The sequence below is a fragment of the Rattus norvegicus genome, chromosome 17, assembly GCF_036323735.1.
Source record: "Rattus norvegicus strain BN/NHsdMcwi chromosome 17, GRCr8, whole genome shotgun sequence".
NCBI lineage: Eukaryota > Metazoa > Chordata > Mammalia > Rodentia > Muridae > Rattus > Rattus norvegicus.
This window is the reverse complement of record NC_086035.1, coordinates 66,660,030-66,683,958: the sequence shown is the minus strand read 5'-3', so window position 1 is coordinate 66,683,958 and position 23,929 is coordinate 66,660,030. Positions and strand designations below refer to the sequence as shown.

The following is a 23,929-nucleotide window of genomic DNA, read 5'->3' as shown; positions in this document are numbered from 1 at the left end:
CAGCTCCGGAAAAAAAAAAAAAAAAGAATTATAGCATTTGGGGGCGGAGAGATGGCTCAGCAGTTAAGAGCCCTGACTGCTCTTCCAGAGGTCCTGAGTTCAATTCCCAGCAACCACATGGTGGCTCACAACCATCTGTAAAGAGATCCGATGCCCTCTTCTGGTGTATCTGAAGACAGCTACAGTGTACTTATATATAATAAATGAATAAATCTTTAAAAAAAAAAAAGAGAGAAACCCAGGGCCACCTGACTGGCTTAAGGTATAGCCTGGCCCCTGAGACACTTTGTCCTCACCCCCAGCCCATGTGGCATCTGCCTCCCCCTTTAGCAGTGTGGTCTGACTAAACCTGTCAGCCTGTACCTACCTAGAATATGGTCCTCGTTACTATAAAGATGCAAATTAAGCTAAATCTTGATATCTCACCTGCTCAGAACCCCTAGGCAGTAACTTCATTGCCTTTGATGGACGTTCGAAGATGAATCATGCAAATTTTGAAACGAAATCATCCTGATTTCTTGAGGAAGAAAAAACAAGAGTGTGTTGAGGGCGAATAAAGTCTGACCTGAGGATAATAATAATAATAACAAAAAGCACACTCGGACAAGCAGATGAGCTTCCCTCAAGGTCGGTTTGCAGAGCTGCCCTAAAAGGTGACGCTCTCACATTAGTAGAAAGAAGCCATGCAATTTAGACACAGCTAAATCAGTTCTGGGTTAAAAAGAATCAACCAAGCTGAAAAGGATACCCTCATTGCCCCAGACGCAGGGTACATATTAATGTCTCAAAGTCAGGCTTGAGGTACTCTGCGTAAGGCAAACCAACCTAAAGTTAGCCTCAGAAGACTGTGAGAGTGCTACAGCTGGGCCAAATCCCAAGTCCTTTGTAAGGGGAAGAATTCATCATTCCCTGAAACAGCCACCCTGAAGAAGGCTGCCATTGTGAGTTCCGCCTTCGTTTGAGCTCAATAAGGTGAAACTAAGGCGTGAGGGTAATAAAGAATAAAGATCTACACTTGGACCATTCGTGTTTTTAGAAAAACAAAGTGCCACAAACCAGAAAGTGACTTTGACGGCGTGAAGACAGGTGCTTCCTGACGCTTTCAACATCAAGATGAACTTTTTCTCCCATCAACTAAAAAAATCACAGTGGATGAAGGGGTCTAGATAGCAGTGCTGTGCTGGTCTGAATGAGGCTTCTCCCTGCACCCCATAGTCTCATTATCTGAAAAATCGATCCCAGTTGATGGCATTGTTTGGGGATGCTGTGGAAGGTTTATAAGGCGGGATCTCGATGTAGGAAGTATGTCCTTGAGGGTGGGCTTTAGGGGTTTATAGCCTGGCCCCACTTTCAGTTTTCCCTTCCCTCCTCTCCACCCACCACCCCCCTTCTGATCCCCGCATTAGTTTGTACAGCCAGCTTCCTGCTCCTGTCTCCATGCCTCCCCTTACTGTTGACCTTCCCCACCATAATAGACTCTACTCTGTCCTTCTGAGACTGTTAACCAAAATAGACCCTTTCTTCCTTAAGATGCTTTTGCCAGGGTATTTTATCACAGCAAAAGAAAAATAACCAATACAATATAGTCAAACTCTTTTTTTATGATAGTAGTATATTTAAACAGATGTGGGGTTTATGCTTGTTTGTGTGTGTGTGTGTGTGTGTGTGTGTGTGCACGCACACACGCACGCGTGCACAGTTGTGGAAGTCAGAGGATGGCCCATGGGAGTCTGTTCTCCCCTTCTCTGGGATTGAACTCTGATCATCAGGTCTGGCAGCAGGTACCTTTAATCACTGAGTCATCTCACCAGCAGCCCAACATGTGGTTTTTAATCTTGGCTTTCCTAAGCCCACACTGAAAATAAATTATTTTTATAACACACGAGCATGGTTACAGCAATGACCAGGAGATCCGAAACTAGAAACAGGTCAGAGAATTGACAGCTAGAGCTGTGAGTCAAAGACCACTGTTGTAGCTTTGTGTGACGAACACTGACACGTTTCTAAGAGAAACAGAGAGCACTGGCTTTCTTTCTTCCTGATACTGATCAGCCTGAAGTGGTAAAAGAAAAATTTAAGCAATCATATCCAGAAGCTGTTTTAGACATCGTGTTTCCAGACAACTTAATCTAAAGCTTGATGGGCGTTAAAATCTTCACCAACTACAGGCTACGTTTTACCCTATTCTATCTGCTTTTCATACTCTGGGTACCTAAAGGAATCCTTGTTCCCACTTTGGTATGAGTGTACACCAAGTTTAAGAATCTTATGTGGAGTGCTAGTCTTCTCTAATTCAAGAGAAGTCTCATGATGATAAGTTATATTTTGCAAAAATACTCGTGTGGTGAAAGCAAATACTTTCTTTCATCTAGATATTAATTTGTAGTATCATTTTACATTATGACAAATTTAAACATATGGTGTAGTAACTGACAAACTTCCATAAATATTTTCTGTAAATACGTGTACTTTTTTTTAAAAGAAAATGTATTTGAGGTACACAAGCCATTGGTTCCTCACACTCTCAGCACTTCCCTTCCCTTCCCCCCAGGCCTTCTCCTTGGCATCCTCAGAAGTTGGTTTGAGTTCTTCCCAATGCCTCAAGAGGGCCCCAGACCATGGTTTTGGGGTTTTATGGGGGGTGGGGGTTGTTTGGGGGTTTGTTTTTTTTTTTTACTCTCTGCTAAGCATTATCTGTATAATGAACAGAATAACTGCTAGCACTCAGGGTGTCAGGGACTGGATACAAAGCTTAAATTGTGAAGAGAAGTCCTTGTCCAAGCCTCTCTTCCGGTTCCCCCGGGAGCAGAGGGCCCAGGCATAGATTGCCTTCTCGGTTCATCTTGGTTGTGCTTAGGAACTCTACATAGCCAGTTCCAGGCCAGCCAGGGCTTCATAATTTAAGTGTCTCAAAAAAGGAGTGAGGGGCATGAAAAAATTGAAACCAAGGCACAGGGGCAGAATGAGGAAAATTGTTCTCCTAAAGGCCCAAGTGACCACCCGAGGAAGAGAATCTAGAACAGGTGGTGGAAACATCTTCTGAAGGAAAGAGAAATTTCTTTGTTGGGCAAGATCTTTGTCCTTTTGGGTTTTTGTTGTTATTGTTGTTGTTGCTGTATTTTGACCTTTCTCTTTTGAATCAGAGAACCAACAGGTTTGGTTCTTTTGTCTATTTGCAGGAGGGAGCATTGGGGGGGGGGGTGGAGACATGGCCCCGAGGTTGAGCACTAATTTCCAGAGAACTGGAGTTGGTTTCCAGCACTCCTAACCCCAGCTCCTCACAGGTTCTATGGATTCAAACTCCGGCAGTCACGCTCACACACGGTATGCTCGTGCCCACTCTGCCATCTTCCCAACCCCCTTGATTTACTTTTTAAATACACTGAGAACTTGTTTAGACAAAACCTCACCACGCAATATACCAATTGCCCGGCCTCAATCTCACCATATTCTGTAGGCTCTGCAACACACGTCATAGATTTCTTATTGAGTATGCTCTGTTAAGGCAAGAAAGTATCTATAAAACTACTGACAGTTATGATGGTGTTCATGTTAGTGATAATGAATAAAATGGTATTAATATGATAAATTTACCAATTCTGTTTCCACTAGAAGTTTGTGTGTATGAGTGTGTGTGTGTGTGTGTGTGTGAGTATGTGCCTGTGTGTGTCTATGTGTGTGAGAGAGAGTGTGTGTGTGAGTGTGTGTGCCTGTGTATGTCTATGTGTGTGTATATGTATGTGAGTGTGTGCTCCTGTGTGTCTATGTGTGTGTGTATGTGTATGTGTGTCTGTGTATGTGTGTGTATGTGTGTCTGTGTATGTTTCTGTGTGTGTCTCTGTCTCTCTGTGTGTATGAGTGTGTCTGTGTGTCTATCTCTCTGTCTCTCTGTTTCTCTGTCTCTCTGTGTGTGTATCTGTGTGGGTCTTTGTGTGTGTGTGTATGTGTATATATGTCTGTGTGTGTGTCTATGTATGTCTGTGTGCATCTGTGTTTGTGTGTGCATCTGTGTGTGTGTGTGTCTGTGCCTGTGTGTGTGTGTGTGGAGAGAGAGAAAGAGAGAGAGAGAGAGAGAGAGAGAGAGAGAGAGAGAGAGAGAGATTACACAGGGTACACAGGCTATCTGACAGTATATTAAATTCAAGAGGCCCCTTCTATTCCTGCAATTTTATGATTCCGTGCATGCCTGGAAGCATACTACTCCATTCATTTTGCAAAATTAAATGTAATGCACCCCTGTATTATAGACTTGCCTCACTTCATATAAAAATCACATCCCTGAAAGGCCTTGTGTAAATTTAATTTGGGGAGAGCGAATTACATTTTAAATATAGTAGGCTCACCAGCTATTTAAAGACATGCTGTAATGTCTCACTTATACAATGCCTTTTTTAAATAAATAAGGATTTCTTTAAAGTAAGGCACCTTTATAAAGCTAATGTTCATGGATGAGCTGTGGATAGTCTGCCTCTGCTCTTAAATAACATGAAACTAAGTGCATGGTCATAGAAACTGTTGTAATGATCCAATGCTGGCCAAAGGGAAAACAGTAGTATGTTAATTAACTTACCAGACATTGCTCTACTAGAAAGTCATAGAAGTGACATTTGACCTTGGCTTGTTTCTGACCTCATCTTGTTAACACAATTTCGTGAACCGAAATGCAATTCAGACAACCTCGATGAGCATGTCTGGTTAATACCCTACACACACACACACACACACACACACACACACACACACACACACACCCATCAACCTCCAGCATATATGAGTCAGAAGGTTGTAGAGTCTGGCTGATTTCCTATGCAGATCTACTTTGGAGTAAGAGATAACATTTCAGAAAACTCACCAAAGATGATTAACCTAATTACAAACGCCACCACATCACTCTGCTGAGTGGCAGACTGAACGAACCTGCAGTAGCGTTTTGTCTGTTAAAAGATTACTTTTGTGGAAGAACCGTTAGTTTGCTTAGACCCTTAGGGAGTGGCGTTATTGGAAGTGTGGCCTTGTTGGAGTAGATGTGGCCCTGTAGGAGAAAGTGCATCACTGGGGGTGAGCTTTGAGCTCTCAGAAGCTCAAGCCAGACCTAGTGGCTCACTCTCTCTTCTTGCTACCTGCCAATCCAGATATAGAACTCTCAACTATCTTTCCACCACCATGCTTCCCTCTGTAGTGATAATAGACTAAACCTCTGAACTATAAGCCAGCCTTAACTAAATTTTTTCTTTGTAAGGGCTGCTGTGGTCATGGTGTCCCTTCCCAACTATAGAAACCCTAACTAAGAAACCCTAACCCTAATTGGGAAAGGACCCACTCCCCATGGCTGTTCAGAAACAATTGCTATTTATAGTTAATTCTGGTGATTTATTTCCTGACCCTGCATCATGCTTCAGCCACCCTTTCTGCAAACCTCTCTTTTCCTTGTCTTTTATACAAGTTTCCAAATCCTAGAGCCTGTTGCGTTAAGACAGACCCACGCAGAAAGGTGTTTCCTCTATTCTGTAAACCTGAGAAACGACCAGGTACTGTTAAGGTGTCTGTGCACAGTCCCCCACTAGGACTAGCCTTGTTAAAGGCAAGAAGAAGGGCAAGCAATTGTCCCAGAGATGGGGGAGGGAACTGTCTCATCTGCAGATCTGTCCTTTGGCCAGTAGGTGGTGCCAGAGTGTGGGGCGATTCTAGGAACCGATGATCAGAGGGCAGAGTTTTCAAGGAAGTGGCCCTGAAAACTGCCAAGTTGTCCCAAGAAGAGATACCCAGAGTGTGGGATTATTCCAGGAAACGGCACATAGAGTGGGATTTTGGTGACATGTCATATTTGGAAAGGGGGCTCTCGCAGTTCTGATTAAAGTTCATAAAATAAGGAGACTATGACATAATTCATTTGAGAGAGCCCCACATGCAATCGCATTTGTTATTATAAGAAGAAAGTCACAGAAAAAAATAAAAGACCTATGAAGTCAGAAGCAGAGATTGAAGTGATACAGACACAGACCAAACGTGTAATGGATATTCCAGAAAACAGAAGAAGGCTTCTCCCCAAAGCTTTCAAAAAGCACGGCCCTGCTACCTCGACTGGAGATTTCTGACCTCCAGAATTGTCAGAGTGCAGATCTGTATTGTTTCAAGCAATTAACTTTATAATAAACTAAGTACACTGCTCCATTGGTAAAGCATAATTTTCTCAATTTTAGAAATCATACTAAATTATACCCTATTGTTCCCTCATTACAAAATAATTCACCAAAGGCAAGTGTTTCTTAAAATTTGTATCGGGTCAATTTTATTTGTTTTTATCTTTTGAATGCTGAAGAGAAAGTTCCCAGAATCCTTGGAAGGTAGTCTACAGAATAAGAAACAAGACACCATGCATCTTAGTTAGGTTTCTACTGCTGTGATAAAACACCTTGCCCAAAAGTAACTTGGAGAAGAACGTACCTCTCCCTTCTTCCCAGGGGCTGTTGGCCATCAGCCCAGGGGAGGAGCGGTGCAGAGTTCAGACAGATGGTTTGTCTTCCAAGACCACCTTCAGGGAGATAGCTCAACCTCACTGGGGCAAACAAGGGCTATGTAAATCTTAGGGAGTGAGTGGAGTGTACGCTATTGAATAAGGTGGAGGCTTGGGAATGCTTCATTTACATAAAAAGGAATTCCTAGAACCTGTCTGGCAGGTTCTTATAGGGAGAGAGGAAATTGAACATGTAATCCCGCCGTAGGCTATGTGACTTTCCTCAGAGGTTTTTGGCAGTTACAGGAGGGAAGAGCTGATTGGTCATAACACAGAGCGGAAGGGCTGAGCAGGACTTCTCTGGAGAATCATGCAGACGGAGCTTGCAGGAAGCTCTGTGCAGGTTGTCCTCTAGATAAAGTCAGGCAGAAGAGGAAGGTCTGTTGAGAAAGAGAGTCCACCATTTTTCAATGAGCTAGGAGTGTTTATCCGGACATGATGGACGGAGACCTTAATAGCAGGGTCTTCCAACCAAAGAAAAGGTTTATTTCATTTTAAAATCCTCAGGTCACAGTCCATCGTGGAGGAAAGACAGGTCAGGAACTTAAAGCAGGGACCTGGAGCAGAGAACTGAGGCCAGGACCATAGACAAACCCCGTTTGCTGGCTTACTCCCCTTGGCTTGCTCACCAGCTTTTCTTATACAGTCCAGGACCTGTCTGAGGGTGGCACCATCTCCAAGGAGTTCTTACCTCCACAGCAAACATCAATCAAGAAAACGCCCTGCAGATTTGCCTACAGGCCAATCTTATGGAGGCATTGTCTCTGTTAAGACTCCCTCAGATCTGTCTAGGTTCCAACAAGCACACCATGGAGTCCACGTCACTTGCTCACAGTACTAGGTTTCTGACTTTTGATCCTTCAACAGGGCATATAGACTCTTCATTCTTTTTTTTTTTTTTTTTTTTTTTTTTGGTTCTTTTTTTCGGAGCTGGGGACCAAACCCAGGGCCTTGCGCTTCCTAGGAAAGCGCTCTACCACTGAGCTAAATCCCCAACCCCTAGACTCTTCATTCTTAGACTATAATCACCACAATACTTTTTTTTTTTCGTGTTCAAAATCTTAACTGGAACTAGACCTTCTTGTCAACTAGAAGGTTCTGGTCTGTTGGTGTCTTCCACTGGAGGCAAATTTCGGAATAGTCCTCAGAAGATACTTGATACCGTAAACCGGGGACAGTTGGCAATTCTGTACATGTACTGGATTATTAAGTGTGTGCTAATGTATTACCTTGAGAACGTTGTGGGGTGGGTCTTAGCAGGACACATTGTGGCCGCCTTTTATTGTGTCCTTATAAGTTGGTTTTTATTTATCACTGTATTAATATGTTTTAACAGAGAGTCCCATGTAGCCTACTCTCTGTATAGCTGAAGATGACCTTAAATTTCTGCCCTCCTGTCTCTCTCCACCTCCCTAGGGCCAAGATTATAAGCATGCGTCACCATACTTAGTTTTATGCAGGTACAGTGCTAAGACTCAAACCCAGGGCCTCAAACATTCTAGGCTACCTCCCCAGCTCACCATGTGACTGTGTTTTAACATTAAATCTTTTCATGTTGCCTCATGAAGAATAGCCCCTGTGATTTATGCAATGTATTTCTACATCTCTAACCATAGAGAAGAATACGTTAAGCACAGATAAGTCTTCCCCTTCCATGCCTGCGAGGATGTACCGCCATCTTACCCAACAAAATCCAAAGCCTAGCTAAGCAGTATGGACCTTAATGGTCTTTAAACACTTTTAAAACCAATCTTCAGTGGCCTGGAAATGGCCTACAGTGGATACCTACAGTAGAGTAAATGGATGGACTATAAGGGGGGAGAAAAAAATCTCAGGTCTAGAAAATGACTCAGTAGATAAGAGAGCTTTCTGTGCAAGCTTGAGGACCTGAGTTCAAATCTCTAGCACCTACTATGTAAAACCCAGGCATGGACATGCCTGCCTATGACTTCAGCATTGAACCACAGAGACAGGTAGATCCTGGGTACACACTGGCCAGCCCAGCCAGAGGGTAAGTTTCAGGTTTACTGAGAGATCATGCCTCAGGAGAGTAAGGCAGAAAATATAGAGGACACTGACATTTGACAACCTATGTGCATGCACATACACCATACACACTACACATGTAAACTCAAACGTATATAGCACTGACATACATAACATACACAAAAAAAGGAAGGAAGAGATGGGAAGAGGGAGGAAAAGTGGGGAGGAGATACAAAATCTACAGCGTTTCCATCTGTGTGTATATACAGGACTACCAAAAACCGTACCTGGAGTGTTGGCTTAAAATTTACAAAATCTACATGTAGTGAGCTCTTTTAAATATGTGAAAACATTTTCATAGAAAATAAATGTCTCCGTATGGACCAAAAAACAAAGAAAAGTCTGGGTGTCATATCATTATCTTATTAACGTATCCTCAAAGCCCCCATTCACATCCAAGGGACTGTGTGTTTGAATGTGATGGGGGTGGCCAATGGGGAACAAAAACAATCACCGGAAACAGAATAAAATGCAAAAACAAACAAAAGTGGCACAACTGAGAGGGCAGCCTTTTCACCATGACGCAGAGTGTTGTCACCATGCCACCCTTCATCACCCCACCATCATGGTCCTTCTCATGGAAAGAGGTAACCTGGTGTTGACCAGTGGCTAAGGAACTAGACTCCCCCTCACTCCAACACAACACCCAGAGACCATCTCCTGACACTTGACATTGTTGCCATCCTTGCAGGGTTTGCCCTACAGCAAAATACTGTGGTGCTGGACTGATGGGAATGCTCTGGGAGGTAATCATATGTTTCATTGCACACTGGTAAATCCACACATCGCATTCAAGTGAGTCTGGCACAGAGCTCCACCTCCTTTACTCTAATCAAAACCAATCATTAATTATAGCAATGCCAAAATTGTTCTGCTGGCACTAATATATTTCGAGTGACATTTCATTGCGGTGATTTTTTTTAAATGACATCAAAGGTTGGATTTCCATTCCCATCAATTGCTTTAGAGAGGATTTTTGTTCTTGCAGGCAAAGGAATAGAATAAAAATAATCTTTAAACTAGAGGCTCAGACAATGATAACTCCTGCAGAAGTATTAAAGGTAAATGTTGGACAAATGTATAAATGTCATAACGTGTATGTTTAATATAAAAATCCTCCTGACTTCTGCTTGTTGGTTACTCCACCCCCAGGATCAATCAGGTAATCTATCACTAAACCCGAGATATTTCCTGTCCTATAACTGGGAATATTTTGGTGTGTGGTTTGGAGAAGACTAAGCAGAGTAGAGGTGACCTTCAAATCATTCTTTAAATAACAATTGGTATAGCATTGGATGTCCAGACAGTGCTCTTTTCTACAGCATTTGACCTCTGCTTAACCTTATGAGATGAAGTTGCTGTCATCAGAGAGCAAAAGAAGAGAATGAATGATGTGTGCAGTCTTCAGGATGGAGAGAGGTTGGAAACCAGGTCTCTCCAGTTCCTAAGTCTTGAAACTTGTCTTCACGTTGAATCCCACAAGTCTATTAGCCTGCGGCTCCCATCCAATGTACCGCTCACGCTCCACTCTTCCCCTACATTCTCCATGGGTAGAAACGTGAATGTTTAGGGCTAACTTTCTGGGACAGCTGAAGCCCTGGCGAGTCAGACAGCCAAGGACATTGAGAGCAGAGCCCAGCAGCCAGGCAGCAGCTGAGCCTTCTCCAAGGCAGGTGCGTCTGCTTGCTGAGAGCCAATGGCGAAGCTCAATGCTGTCTCCAGGAAAGTAGAAACAGAACAGGAAGCAGAGGTGGGAAGAATTGCAAGGAAGGTCATGTGTTGAGATCAGGCATTCAAAGGCATTCCTCTTGAGTTCAGACTTTAGGATTTTGGAGAAGCCCCAAATACGTGCTTCAGTGGTCAAGCCCAATGTAAAAGCAAGGGAGATGAGAGACAGGGAAGATGGAGAGAAGAGCCTGCAAAGAACAGAAGAAATTGCCAGTCGACTGAGCCTGGCTGCCCACAATTCCAAAGCAGCTATCACATCCCTTTGTACCCAGTCGTCCCTGACCTCAACAGCTGCCTCTTCCTGCCAACATGGTCCCTGCCCAGTAGGACAGTCTATGGCTGCCAATGGGCCAGATTGTTTCCCCCTGCCCAGCTCTCAGGGGTGGGCAGTCACAATAGCAAATCACTTCTAGGGGAAAGAGCTGACGTGGATAGAATTTGCCTGAATGTCCAACATTGCCCATCCATGACCAGAAGAAGGTCACAGGGTGACTTTCAGTCCGGGCTCTGGGCTGTTTAGGTGGCAATTGGCAAAGTTAATGACCATGTGCTAAGAGAACACGTCTCCGTTCTACCCAAGAATACTGGACACACAGTTGAGCAGGTCTTCTGCTGAGATGGGAACTATTCCCACACATGGAGTTGAACACAGGCCCTGGCCTCCTGATGTGCCCTTCCAGTAGTGATTTATAGCTGGAATGCTTCCCAACACCTGGGCTTCTCTACTCAGGGTATCGCATCCCAGGAACACCTGAGCAGCCATCCTGCTGGAGTAAATACAATGCTCTTGCAGAAATCTCTGGTACCTCCTGGCAGGCTCCATACAGTCATGTGATAGACAAACAGACCTGAGAGTTCCAGGGTATGTTCATCCCTTTGACGCTTTCGGCACAATGTTTCCATCTGCAAAATTCACGTGAGAGAACCACACAAGTCACAAAATAAAATACAAGGACAACAAGGAAACAACAGGCTTATGTCCTGAGTGTCTTGTGGTTTGAAAGTGTCTATGTTCCCCATAGACGCTTGTTTTTCAATGCTTGGTTCCCACATGCTGGGGCTGTTTAAGAAGGTTGTGGAACCTTTAAGAAGTACAGCCTTGATGAAGGAAGTGGGGCACAGGCTTTGAGATTGTATAGACCAACGTCACTTCCTATTCGCCCTCTGCTTCCCGATCGTAAAGGAAATATGGCCAGCTAGCTTCCCACTTCCGCTGCCTGCCATGCTTTCCCCATCATGGTGAAGTGTGTCTCCTCCAACTGTAAGCCAGGAAAAAGAAAATGTTTCCTTCCTTAAATTGTTTGTCAGCCATTTTATCCCAGCAGTGAAAAAAGTAACTGGTGCAGTAAGTTACTGATTTTATGGTGGGCCGCATTCGTAGCTATCCTTGGCCACGTGGAGCTGGTCATGGTTAAACACGTCTCCTAATAAGTCCACCTGTCTAGTGTCAATGGCTAGAGAAACAGAAGAGAGTATGCAGGGATATGTGGATGGCAGGTTTGACCTACACAAAGTGAAACTAGACAAGAGGAGAGAGAGGTCCATCTGGACTGCCTTTGGACCAGGACTTATACAGGTGAATCTATAGGAACTGTAAGGGATGAGAGACACAAGAGACATGGCAAGAGGGCAACTGACAAGGGTTTCTGGGTTGGAAACAGAACCTTCCAGAACACCAGTGAAATGTCCAGACCCAAGATCAAATTCCTTGTCTGCTTATATTCATGGTGGGTCCCTGAGACTCTGAGCAAAGACTGGCCATACTGTAGATCGCTTAGGACATAGGATGGTGCCATTTGTTGTGCATGAGGTTGCGGTGGATACCATCTGGCAGCATTTATCTGGGCCACATGGCTCCAAACCATGCTTTTATCTACGTGATCCTTTCCCGGGGTGATGGGTCAGCAAACATAACCTTCAAAAGGGAAAGAAAATGAGAAATCACCAGACAGATGGCTGTGTTGGGTGGATCCTAAGGATGATCAGAGAGGGCAGGTATTCACTGTAGGTTACCAGAAACCTTCCCCCAACATTTCTGGGAAGTCCTAATCAAAGATGAGGAGTACTGCAAGATAACCAAGCAGGAAGTAAGGCTAGAGCTGAGCGTGTAAGCCAGAAAGCATAATGATATGCCAGGTTGCTGGGGAGAGCATCTCCCACAGTGGGGCGTCTTGGCTTCCTCTCTCTGCTCTGTGGTATGAAGGATTGCTATAAGGGTTGCACCCTACCTGGACTTCAGAATTCATGGTCTAACAGGGGAGGAGAGGTACTCTGTAAAACCTGGGTTTAATGAAAATTCTGGAAGGTTCATAGGCAAGATTCTTCATGAGTCCAAGATCCACCCAGGTACAAGGGAACCTTAGCTTAGAAGAACCCAAGCTTGGTTTGTTCTTTGTTGTCATCTAGAAAAATGGAGTCACTGTGCTGAGAATTGATCCTAGGGTTTCCTATGTGCTAGGCAAGTGTTCCGCTCCTGGGCTGTATGTCCATAGCCCTCTTGATTCTTTTATACTTGGAAGCAGGTATCTCGGCTGGCCTTGAGCTCAATTTATAGCCCTGTGTGTGGTGTGTGTGTGTGTGTGTGTGTGTGTGTGTGTGTGTGTGTGTGTGTGTGCGTGCGTGCATGCGTGCGCACATGCATGTGAGCATGTATGTATGTATGTATGTATGTATGTATGTATGTATGTATCCTTTAATTAACTAGAGGTCTTTTCCTCAAAACTAAACCATAAGCCAAAGGGTCTTTCAGGAACTGTTTACTAATCTTGTATTTGTGGTATTGAGTGAGTGGCCAATAAAGTCACCTTCTTAGAATTTTCAAGTGGCTCTGGTCATTACTTCATTCAACAAACATATATTCACGGAAGATGAAAGATCTGCCCATAAAATCCTTCCAATTAAAAGGTTAGCAGCAGATCCCGGCAATGGGTTTTAATACAAGGCTCTCATCGGAGTTGAACTTAGCTTTCAACCTCCAGTTAGACAGGTAAAACCATGCCTTCGACACTATTTGTTATTTTGTCTCTTCCCCGCCCCTCCCCCCCAGAGCTGAGGACCGAACCCAGAGCCTTGGCACTTGCTAGGCAAGCACTCTACCACTGAGCCAAATCCCCAACCTCCTAAGTCTTCGAAAGAGGAAAAACAGGATGGTGTTTATGTGAATGTCTCATTCCAGTTCCAACCCAAACTTTACTTAGGATTATCTGCTCTCACAGGAGCCCTGTTTGAGCGGAAAGCTTGACTGCCTCCCATTTCTCTCGTGACAGGTGTGAGTAACGCCGAGGCCCGGCAGCCAGGAAAGTCTCCCCACTTCAGTGCCAACTGGGTCGTAGGCAGTGCCGACCTGGAGATCATTAATGCCACAACTGGGAAGAGGAGCTGTGGGGGTTCATCCCGGCTCTGCAAGCACGTGTTTTCTGCTCGGTGGGCACGGCTGCATGGTAGGGTAGGTCGCACCGGTCCTTTCCGGGGAGAAAATTAGCTGTACCTGGGCTCGGGTTAAAACCCCGAGGAAGCTCTAGGAAAAAGAGACATCATTTGGTCTGCAGTAACCACGAAACAGGATGTGCGAAGTGGTCCCCAGGGTTACTGCTGCCCAGGAATTTCCTCCGTGCCCTCACAGCTTTGCTCCCCAAATGAACCATCCGGGCTTGGTGAATGTGTCTCTGTGAAATCAAGTCGCAAAGAAGGTTATTGGTGGACACCTACTGCCACCACACTAGGCCAGTTGGTTTGTGCAGGGTGTCATAAGAAAGGTATATAAAGAGGCTGGAGAGAAGACTCTGTGGTTAAGTGCACTTGACTTAAACTTGTGATTAAGTAAAGCTTCAGAAATCGTGGCCACACACAACTGTCTGCAGCTCCAGTTCCAGGAGATCTAGTGCCCTCTTTTGGCCCCTGCAGGCACTGCACACTTGTGGTGCACAGCCATACACCCAAGCACACACATAAAATAAAATAATGTAATTATTGATTGATGTTGTCCGTAGGTGTTGCAGTAGAAAGAGAAGCTCACAAGATGCTTCATTTTCTGAAGGAGCAGAAGGGTATAGCCTCTCAGGGAAGACGGACACCCAGCAAGTTACTTTATTCAAACATTATACAAAGCCAATTGGGCCTGGGAAAGGTTCCAGCTACCAAAGTTATCTTGCCCTTTGCAGCTCATGAGAACAGACAACCCACATAAATCTCAATCCTTTTGACTATAGCTAGCCATAATCAAAAGTAAGAACTTCAATTTTTGCCGGGGGTGTCTTTAGGACCAAGATTAGTGCAGCTGCAAGCTCTCACATATAATAAACCCTTACCTATACTTTACTTGATGAAGTGCACACTTTCCAACAAGACAACATTTCTTCAAGGTCCAAACAGCCTCATGACAACTTCTCAGCCTCTACTGATTGACCCAAACATAGCAAAGGCTTTGCTGGAACAACATACTCAAAGTCACATACAAAATCTTTCATTTAAAGCCAAACCACGACATACATAGTAGATCTCTTTCTTAAACATTGAAAAAGAAAGAGGGGATTTCATACTATTCCAAGTTCATAGATAAAGAAATTACTCCTCAGAGAAAATAGACAAGGGCTGGAAAGGTGGCTTAGTGGACTCGCCACCAAGCTTGAGGACCCAAGTTCAGTCTTCAAGTCCTGCGTGGTTAAAGAAGAGAATTGACTCCCACAAGTTGCCCCCTAACCTTCAAATGCATGTTAGGTCATGTACACACACACACACACACACACACACACACACACACACACACACACACACGGGAGGAAGGGAGGGAGGGAGAGAGGAAAGGAAGAAGTAAGGGGAGAAAGTGGGTGATTTCCAACTAAATTTCAAAAATGTGACTGTAGGGGTTAGCATTTTCCCGAAGCCCAAAGGCTGCTCATTTCTACCACAAGAATCTTTCAGAATCTGCTTCCACTCATCAATAGATAGCAACTACAATTGGGTGGTTAAAACTGAAATGCAGGCTTTTATGTGCTTTTAAAGAATAGCAGACTATAATTAAAAATATAATGCAAATAGCAAAAATGGGCTAATGAAGAAAAGCATTTTGCTCATTCTTCTGTATTGGGATATAACTCAATCAATGAAACTCTTGCTCTGCAAGCACAGGGCCTTGAGTTCAAGCCCCAGAGATCATGAGAAAAGGTCCAGCAGGGTTGACCAGTAGTCCCAAAAATGGGGAGGCAGAGATTAATGGATTTCTGGACTTAGCTGTCCAGACAACCAGCCTAGCCTAATCAGCAAACTCTAGGCCAATGAGAGACACTGCCTTATAAAAAAAAAAAGAGAGAGACCCTGCCTTAGAAAGAAAGAGGAGAGAAGAGAAAGATAGAGACAGAGATAGAGAGGTGGAAAAGAGAAAGACAGAATAAAGTTGGCTGTTCCTGGAGAACAGTACTCCTGAGGTTGATCCATGGTCTTCATATGTACCTGCACACATAGGTTCACCCATATGACATGCACACCCAATAATCATGTCTGGATTTGTATATCAACCAGTAGAAAAGCAGATATACAAACAAACATTTTTGTCTACCCGAAGAATGTTAAAGGTTGCAGTTATCTATTTGGCTGTAACTGTCTGCCTTTCTGCCTCTGCCTCTGCCCCTGCCCCTGCCCCTGCCCCTGCCCCTGCCCCTGCCCCTGCCCCTGCCCCAGCCCCTGCCCCTGCCCCTGCCCCTGCCCCTGCCCCAGCCTCTGCCCCTGCCCCTGCCCCTGCCCCTGCCTCTGCCTCTGCCTCTGCCCCTGCCCCTGCCCCTGCCCCAGCCTCTGCCCCTGCCTCTGCCCCTGCCCCTGCCCCTGCCCCTGCCCCTGCCCCTGCCCCTGTCTCTGCCTCTGCCCCTGCCCCTGCCCCTGCCCCTGCCCCTGCCTCTGCCTCTGCCTCTGCCTGTCACAGTCATGCAGATGTGGGTCTAGGGCACAATATGCTGCAGTCCTGATTAGAACTCTCTGCCTTTTCTAATCCCTTCTCCCATGTCTCAGTTCTTCCAAAGAGTTTGGAAGGTTTGGGGAAGCACAGGCTCTTCTTGCTTGCTAAACAAATAGGTCCTCTTCTTCTTGTTGTCCTCAAAGTTGACACATTGGTTACAAACACTCTGGGGAGAGCTTGCAGTGTTATCTAAAGTTTCCCTACCGTGGGCCTGCCCTTTGCCTTCCTGCCCTTCTGTTGGGGAACTAAAGACATCAGTGATGTTCTCCCTGCCTCACATTGTTCCAACTTTTGCCTCCTATGAATCTGAGATCCAATAACATTCTACTTTTACTGCCTTCCCAGTTGACTAACAACATAACTCAAAGTCCTTCTCTCCTGCCTGCCATGATGCTGTTAGTACACAAACCCAACCTGGCAACCCTTCTCCACCTAATCAGGTTTTATTATCAATGCCATCCTGATTTTTTCTGGGGTTTACTGGGTTTTCCTTTTGAGTTGGGGTCTTCTTATATATCCCAGACTGGCCTTGAACATGGCTGTCCTCCTAAGCCTCCCAAGTGCTGAGATTATAAGTATGTGTCATTACACTCAGCTAAGAAAGCAGTGTGCAATTCTTAATAGAAGGTAAGTCACGTGTCCCATTATACATGTGCTAATCATCTAAACTTCTGATGAAGGAAAGTATCCTTATCAATTGGGTTTTTTACAAAATTTTCCAAGAAAACTCAGACAAATGCACTTTCGTTTAGTTTGATCTTTCACATGTATGTGTATGTGCGAGTTCATATGTTCATGGTAGAGAATGCATATGCATATGCACACGAGTTTGAAGGCCAAAAGTCAATGCTGGGTCTGATATAGGGTCTCTTGCTGAACTTGAAACCCACCAAGTGGCTGACTAGCTAGCCAGCTAATCTCAGGCCCTTACCTGTCTCCACCATCCCAGTGCTGCACAAACTCATCCAGCTTTTTACCTCATATCAGGGATCTGGACTGAGGTCCCCAAGCTTGTGAGCCAGGCACTTTACCAAATAAGCCATCTCCCAAAGCCCTGCCACTGTAGTGTTAGGAGAAGCAAAAGGTTGAGATTGAGCTAGTATTTGGCTTGTGAAACTCCTTGTGTTCACATGACAGGCTGAACAGACTTTCTCTTTCTTTCCACAGCTAAGCACACGGATCCCAGGCCACGGAGACACACCCTCCATGTACTGTGAAGCCAAGCGGGGGGCTCACACCTACCAGTCTGTTAAACAGCAGCTCTTCAAGGCTTTTCAGAAAGCTGGTCTTGGCACCTGGGTGAGAAAGCCACCAGAGCAAGATCAGTTTCTACTAAGTCTCTAAGTTGCTAGACTCCTTGGCTATTGGACCAGAGTGAGATGCCCGGAGAGGATGAAGCCGTATGATGGTGTGGTGTGTCCATCAGTTCTTGACCTTTGTTCTCCTTCATTGTTCAGGAACACATGGCCTCATGTGTGGATGAGAGACTACACTTGAGTTTGGGTCCTGCTGCTTCTCCCTGGGCTGTTAGTTCCAAGTACCTGTCCACCATAGCTAGAGATAGAAGGAAGCATCATTGTATCAGCCCCATCCCTTACTGGGTGTCAAAAGGAAATTATCTGTCCAGGCAAGGGGAGCCCAGAGGCGAGACTGAAAAGTGGTACTAAAGTGGAGTATCATGCACCTTCCTCTGGGCTTCCCTCCCCTTCCAAGGGCCTCTCTAGTGGTGTGATCGAGTCTCACCAGCACAAGTTTATATGGCACTTCAAGATAAGCCACAGGTGAACAGGAAAGCCATGGGCTCCCCAACTCCAAAGAACCCAACAGGAATGCTATGTTGTTCTCATTATTTATTCAGACCTTTCCAACTTTTTTCAAGAAGGACTTGAGACAGACAGTGTTGAAGAGCAGCTAAGGTGAAAGCTACGCTTATGACACAAAGGGATAGTTACCTGAGACAGGAAAGAGTCATGATCGATGAGCTAAGAAAACTCTGTTCTTAAACTGGTCAATGATAGAATGTTGCAAACAAACCCAAGCCTATCCACTTGATGACAATGTCTCCATTGCTTTTCACAGACAAGGACAGCCATGGAAGAGAGAAATATAGGGTGGTTAACCACTACCCAGTAACCTCTCTGCTAGTTACGAGTAACGAAGCTGAGTCTTAGGTCAAATTCTAAATTGTAAGTGAATTTTTATTAGAAAGAAGGCATGCGCGCGTGCGCGCGCGCGCGCGCACACACACACACACACACACACACACACACACACACACACACCACTCAACATGCTCTCAATCAATCATTTTAGGTTCCTTGATCATCATGTTGCATGAAGAAAATAACAATGATGATGATGTCTTACCATAGCGGCCGCGATTAAAGGGACAGAGTCATGCCACTTTTAGAACAGGCATCAGCGTTCGTGGGTAGACAAAGATTTCTTTAATATTTAGCCTAGATCATCATCCCTAAGAGGGAAAAATTACAGGCCAGGGGGAGGCATGCTGCTAACCAATGTTTCTTGAACTAATTGTTTTTAACACTCGGAGCTCGTTTCTAACATTCATCAAGCTAGTTAACATGTGTCTAATCTTTTCTATTTTAAGAAATCCCATCTGATGGGCTGGAGAGATGGCTCAGCAGTTAGGAGCATTTGCTGCTTCCATAGAGGGCTCTGGTTGAGTTCCTAACTTCCACACGGCAGCTCCATACATGACTTCAGCTCCAGTGACTCCACACATGCATGCAGTACACCTGTATAAATGCGGGCAAAGTATCATAGACATAAAGTTAAAAATAAACAACTCCCTTTCAATCCCATCTGAGATGCATTACAGTTTCTGTTTCATTTTGTTTTGTTCTTCAAGTATCAGAGAAACCACTTCTAGGATGTGGGATTCTTGATTAGAATTCCAGCTCCTCGGTCCCCAGTAAATTTCAACCATTACATCATGTCGCATTTATCCCATCCTATATTGCAGATATCATAAGAATGCAGCAAGCATGAAACACATTGAATTGCCACTATCTGGTTCGATAAAAAAGAAGAGCAGAGATATTAATTCCTTGGAATAATATGAGATTGCATCACTAGTGTCCTTTGAGAAAAGAATATGTGTGCCATTATAGGAATACTTTCAAGATAAACTTTCAAAGACATGCAGTGTTTCTGCAAATAAGTGACTCGGGTCACTCGCAAATGGAGAGTAAAGTGGAATCTTAACTCAGGGTAAAGGCTAAGATCAAAAGGCCAACTTACAGGAATCTCAGATACTTGATATATCACTAGGAGGAAGCTTAGAAACCCAAGAAACCTTGAGAGCTGAATGTGGCTTAGCTGCAGTCCTTCAACCGTTAGGCACACTTACTTCCTGGCTGGACTCTATGACCCACCCTCCAATCATTTGTATTCTGAGCTGTTGACTGAAGAGCACACAGCACTTCAGAGACGTGAGCTCCAAACGGTGTTGTTGGTTATAAAAATAAATAATAATTGGCATTAACCTCGAGGTCTAAAACAAGATGGAAAGAAGCAGAATGGGCCCCTTTCAGATTCTCATGAACACCCACACTTTGGCCATTGCATGAGACAGAGAAAGCAGTTGCTGCCCGGCACCATCGTGTGCATAAATTCCAGGGCTAGGTCCATGACTCACGATGTCTAAAGTGCTGTTTTTCCAAACACAACCCGAACTCTCCTAAAGATTATTTTCTCCTTCTGAACGGAGGATTCATTCCACCCCTGGGCACTAGCATAGAGATTTGTTTATTTATTTTAGTTACATGTATGTGTGTGTGATTGTGTGTAAGTATGTGCATGTGTGTGCAGGTGCCTGCAGGAGGCTGAAGAGGGTGTCAGGGCCACTGGAGTGAGATGTGTCAGGGCAGATGTGAGACACCCTGTGTGGGTGCTGGGAAGCAAATATGGGTCCTCTGGAAGATGCTTTTAAGCACTGAGTTAACTCTCCAGTCCTGAGAATCACTTGTTAAGCCAACAGGAGACTCCTATATAGGAGAGCTAGGGGATCCACAGTTTTTATAGTGGTAAAAGAATGTTTTTAACGCTACAAGTGCAATTTTAAGAAACTGGGGATTTTCCAAAGAGACATCGCAGGAAAAAAAATTTTTAAGTAGTTGACTAGCTTGCAAGATACTTGTCAGAGTGACTGTGAAATAAAGGAGGTGGGAGGAAGGAGGCAGAGGGTCCCTGGATCTCTTCAATGAAAAGAGGTGTACTGAAATGATCCAAAGTGAACCCTGCCACATGCTTGGAAGCAGAAGTCAGGGGAAGACGATCTTCAAGAAACTGGAAAACACAAAGAGGTATTAAGGACGAAGAATGAAAGGCTTGGGTACATTTATTATCTGAAGCAGGCAGGTAGCTACATCAGGATTGCACACCTCTACCATATTGGACCATATATGTGTAGCCCTTAACCTGCAGAAACCCCACCCACTCATAAGTAGTCAGGCACTGAATCTGGTGTAGGGTCTGGTGTGCATAGATGTACAGAGTGTGAATGGCATAAGACATTGGGCATAGCATCTAGTGTACGTGGAATAAACCCTGAAAGGGTCAGTGACAACACTGCTGTAGGCTGCCTTGCATTTTAACTACTGAGTTAGTGTCTTGGGGTGCCTCAGCGATACCCCTTCTGAAGTTTCCACGAGAGTGAAACGTAAATAGGTGATATTTATCTATTAGTCACCCTGAAAACAAATACAGTCAAACGAATCCAAAAGAATGTGGTTAGAATATAAAGAGGGCGGGCAGGCAGCTTAGCCACCTTGACTGTTTCTTATATATCCGATTTATCCCAAAGCCATCCCTCCTCCCCTAGCCCAATCTCTTTGATCTTCACACCCTTCGTTTTCAAATCCTCTGTCTTCTGTATCTACCTCCTTTGAGTCTCATTCCTAAACTCCATATAGGAGTCAGCATTATCTTTATCTGTCTCCAAAACACATGTTGCTTTCCTATTGGGGAGATAAGCACATTAGGGTTTCCTGCCAGGCTCTCAGTCAAAACACCAGTGTCTGATCATTTGTGAGCCTCCCCATAGGACTGAGGCCCATGGTAAAGGCCCCAAGGACACGAAAGCACTGCTCACTCACCTGTAGCAAAAGATTTCACAACAATGTAAAATATCAAGTTATTGGATTTAGGATTTCTTTGGATTGGGGTTTTTGCCAAGGAAAAGATTTGCAAGTCTCTAACAATCGTTTCCTTTTGATTTCTGTGCTCCTCTTAGAACCTGTATATATCTATCACACTATGATTGATTTTGTGATGTCCTTTTTGTCTCTCACGGATGTCAGGCTAAGTTGCTTTTCCAAAAGATGCATAGCTCATATTTTTTTCCATATAATTTCCTTCTCACAGGACAGTTCTTATCAATAAATTTAAGTGCTTTTTTGTATAGTGTTTACCATATTTGATGAGCCATGAACAGTAAATACATAGTAATACCAATGCCCAGAATAGAATAGTTACAGTATTTTGATGAAATACTATTTTTAGATTATAAATTTCAAGACGAGTCTATAGTATCTTGTTTTAAAAAAAATTTAAAGAGACAATTGAAATTTAAATATAGTAGACATTTTTTTTACTTAGGGAAACTTCTATGATCACTTTTAAGAAGCCATTCTAATAAAATGACCCAATTGGCCCGAAAGATAATAATGACCACTTTCTAATAGCAACCAAAGGAAATTTAGAAAATGTCTTTCCTTTTTACGTGCTACCATTTGACTGCTGTGACCACTGCTTCCCGCCCAAGTCTCAGCATTCAGCAAAGCCTGTTTCTCCATCACTCCTATCGAGGAGAGTTCTCAGAATCTACAATCTTGTATAGGACTAAGAAATCGACCATGCTGAACATTTCTAAAACTACCCCCAGCTCTGGATGTTTACAGAGTTCGTGAAGGAGTGGAGAATTCAAAGTGCTGCCCCGGGAAAGGTGATAGCACCAAAATCAACCTTTAGCTGGGGTGTGGGGCAGGGAAGTGATAGGGGAAACATGGGGTGCAGATCGTTATATTCTATGGATAGAAGGCTTGGAGCCAGCAGATTGACTCCTGGGCGCTGCCCATGGTTCTGACTCGTAGTTGATCGTGGAAACAACTATTTTTGGGAATGCTAAGGTATCGGTGGCTCTTGTTAAACTTCTTCCACATATGAAGCAGATAAGTGATGCTGGAGAAATAAGGAAATAGACACAAAATGGCATATGTGGAGGCCACCGGAGAGATGCCATAGAGAACAGAGCATTGTCCCCATACAGTTCCTCCCACCCCAAGTCTGGGAAACCAGAAAACGAGTTTGCTCATTTTCCCGGCAATTCTACTTCTTTAGACTCACTTCTCCCTTCCCACCACCACCTTCCTTTTGTCCGTGCTTCCCTCCTGCTAAACGTCTGCTGTTTGTTCTGATCCCCTGGTGTACCCGAGAGAAGTGAAGTACCAGACAGACTGCTGCTTACGGTCAGGAAGCTCCCTATGTGTTCACGTGATAGCGTGACTTGGGTGGATTTACAGCGATCCTTCTGGACTCCCAGAGCATGTCCATCTCATCTGACCTCTAACCAAAAGAATCGCCAGTGGCCATGTCGCAAGAAATTTCAACCAAACAATAGCGCCCCTGCAGGGAAATGTACAGTCTCAAAACCTGGAGAAAATACCACCTTATTTCCCAACTCGTGTTTTTTAGAGGTTGGAGAGATGATATACCCTTTTGAAAATAAAAATAAAAATTATCTGGATTCTAGTGCCTCTTTCACATGGGCACCCGATTTCTATCTCCCAGAAGTCTGTGAATCAATTTAAAGAAATCTTTCCCAACAGTGCCCAGCTAATTTTCAGCACTTTTTAAGTAAAATGAACATTAAAAAAAAAAGTCCATTCTTAGTTGAAGGTATGTACATAAAAAAAGCATGATTGAATGGCAATATTGTATCAATGGATGTATATTTGTAATATTTGTAAAATAAAAATCCAAAACCTTACAACATGAATTTACATATGTTAATTTGCCTCTTCTAAGTTCTGTAAATTGCACTTTGGTGATACCTGATAAGTGAATGTTTCTCTTAAGTGAATAAAAATATCAAGTAAAGTTGTTCTTTCCTGGATTGTCTGGCCTTTTTCATCAACCACTATATTAAGGGTTGTCTGAAACACTGTAATATAAAGGGCTTAGGTAAAGCCTGACGTGGGCCTACCTTCTTCAGAGAAATAGAATATTCATCTCTAAAATCTTTTTCTCTAGTAATGATCACGTCAGTTATCAGAATATGCCAGAGTAAAGGCTCCTAGCCCAGATGTTGCCCTTTTAGAATGTATGTACTCAAATTAGTAAAACTATCATGGACCTAGGAATGAAACTGCCTGTCTTCAAGCCTCGAGTGACTTCATGGGTAACTTTGAACCTCAGTTTTCTCACTGTTGAGTGTTGGAAATGAGATTTCTACAATTTTACAAGATTTCCCAGGGGATTCAAAGAAGTCACAGTGTTACAACGCACTAAAATGTTAACACATTGCCAAGATTCGATATGTTCTCAGTTATCAGATGAAATACGGTAATGGCCAACAACTGTCCAGTTGAACACTGATCCTAATGGATACTGGGGCATACAATAAGCCTAAAGCTTCCCCAGGGGGTGGCTACAGCCTAACTCTAACTCTG

General features: G+C 44.0%; 1 protein-coding gene across 3 annotated transcripts in view; it reads left to right on the top strand.

Annotated features, from left to right (window-relative positions):
- The window catches only part of Adarb2 (adenosine deaminase RNA specific B2), a 550,519-nt gene extending 527,146 nt beyond the window's left edge, over window positions 1-23,373 (top strand). The window contains exons 7-8 of one of the 3 annotated variants that reach the window (XM_039095307.2): window positions 13,555-13,733; window positions 17,403-23,373. In XM_039095307.2, coding sequence (XP_038951235.1) covers window positions 13,555-13,733; window positions 17,403-17,579 — 356 coding nt within the window. In that variant the 3' untranslated portion in view covers window positions 17,580-23,373. 3 annotated transcript variants of the gene reach the window in all.
- Window positions 23,374-23,929: the final 556 nt, after the last annotated feature.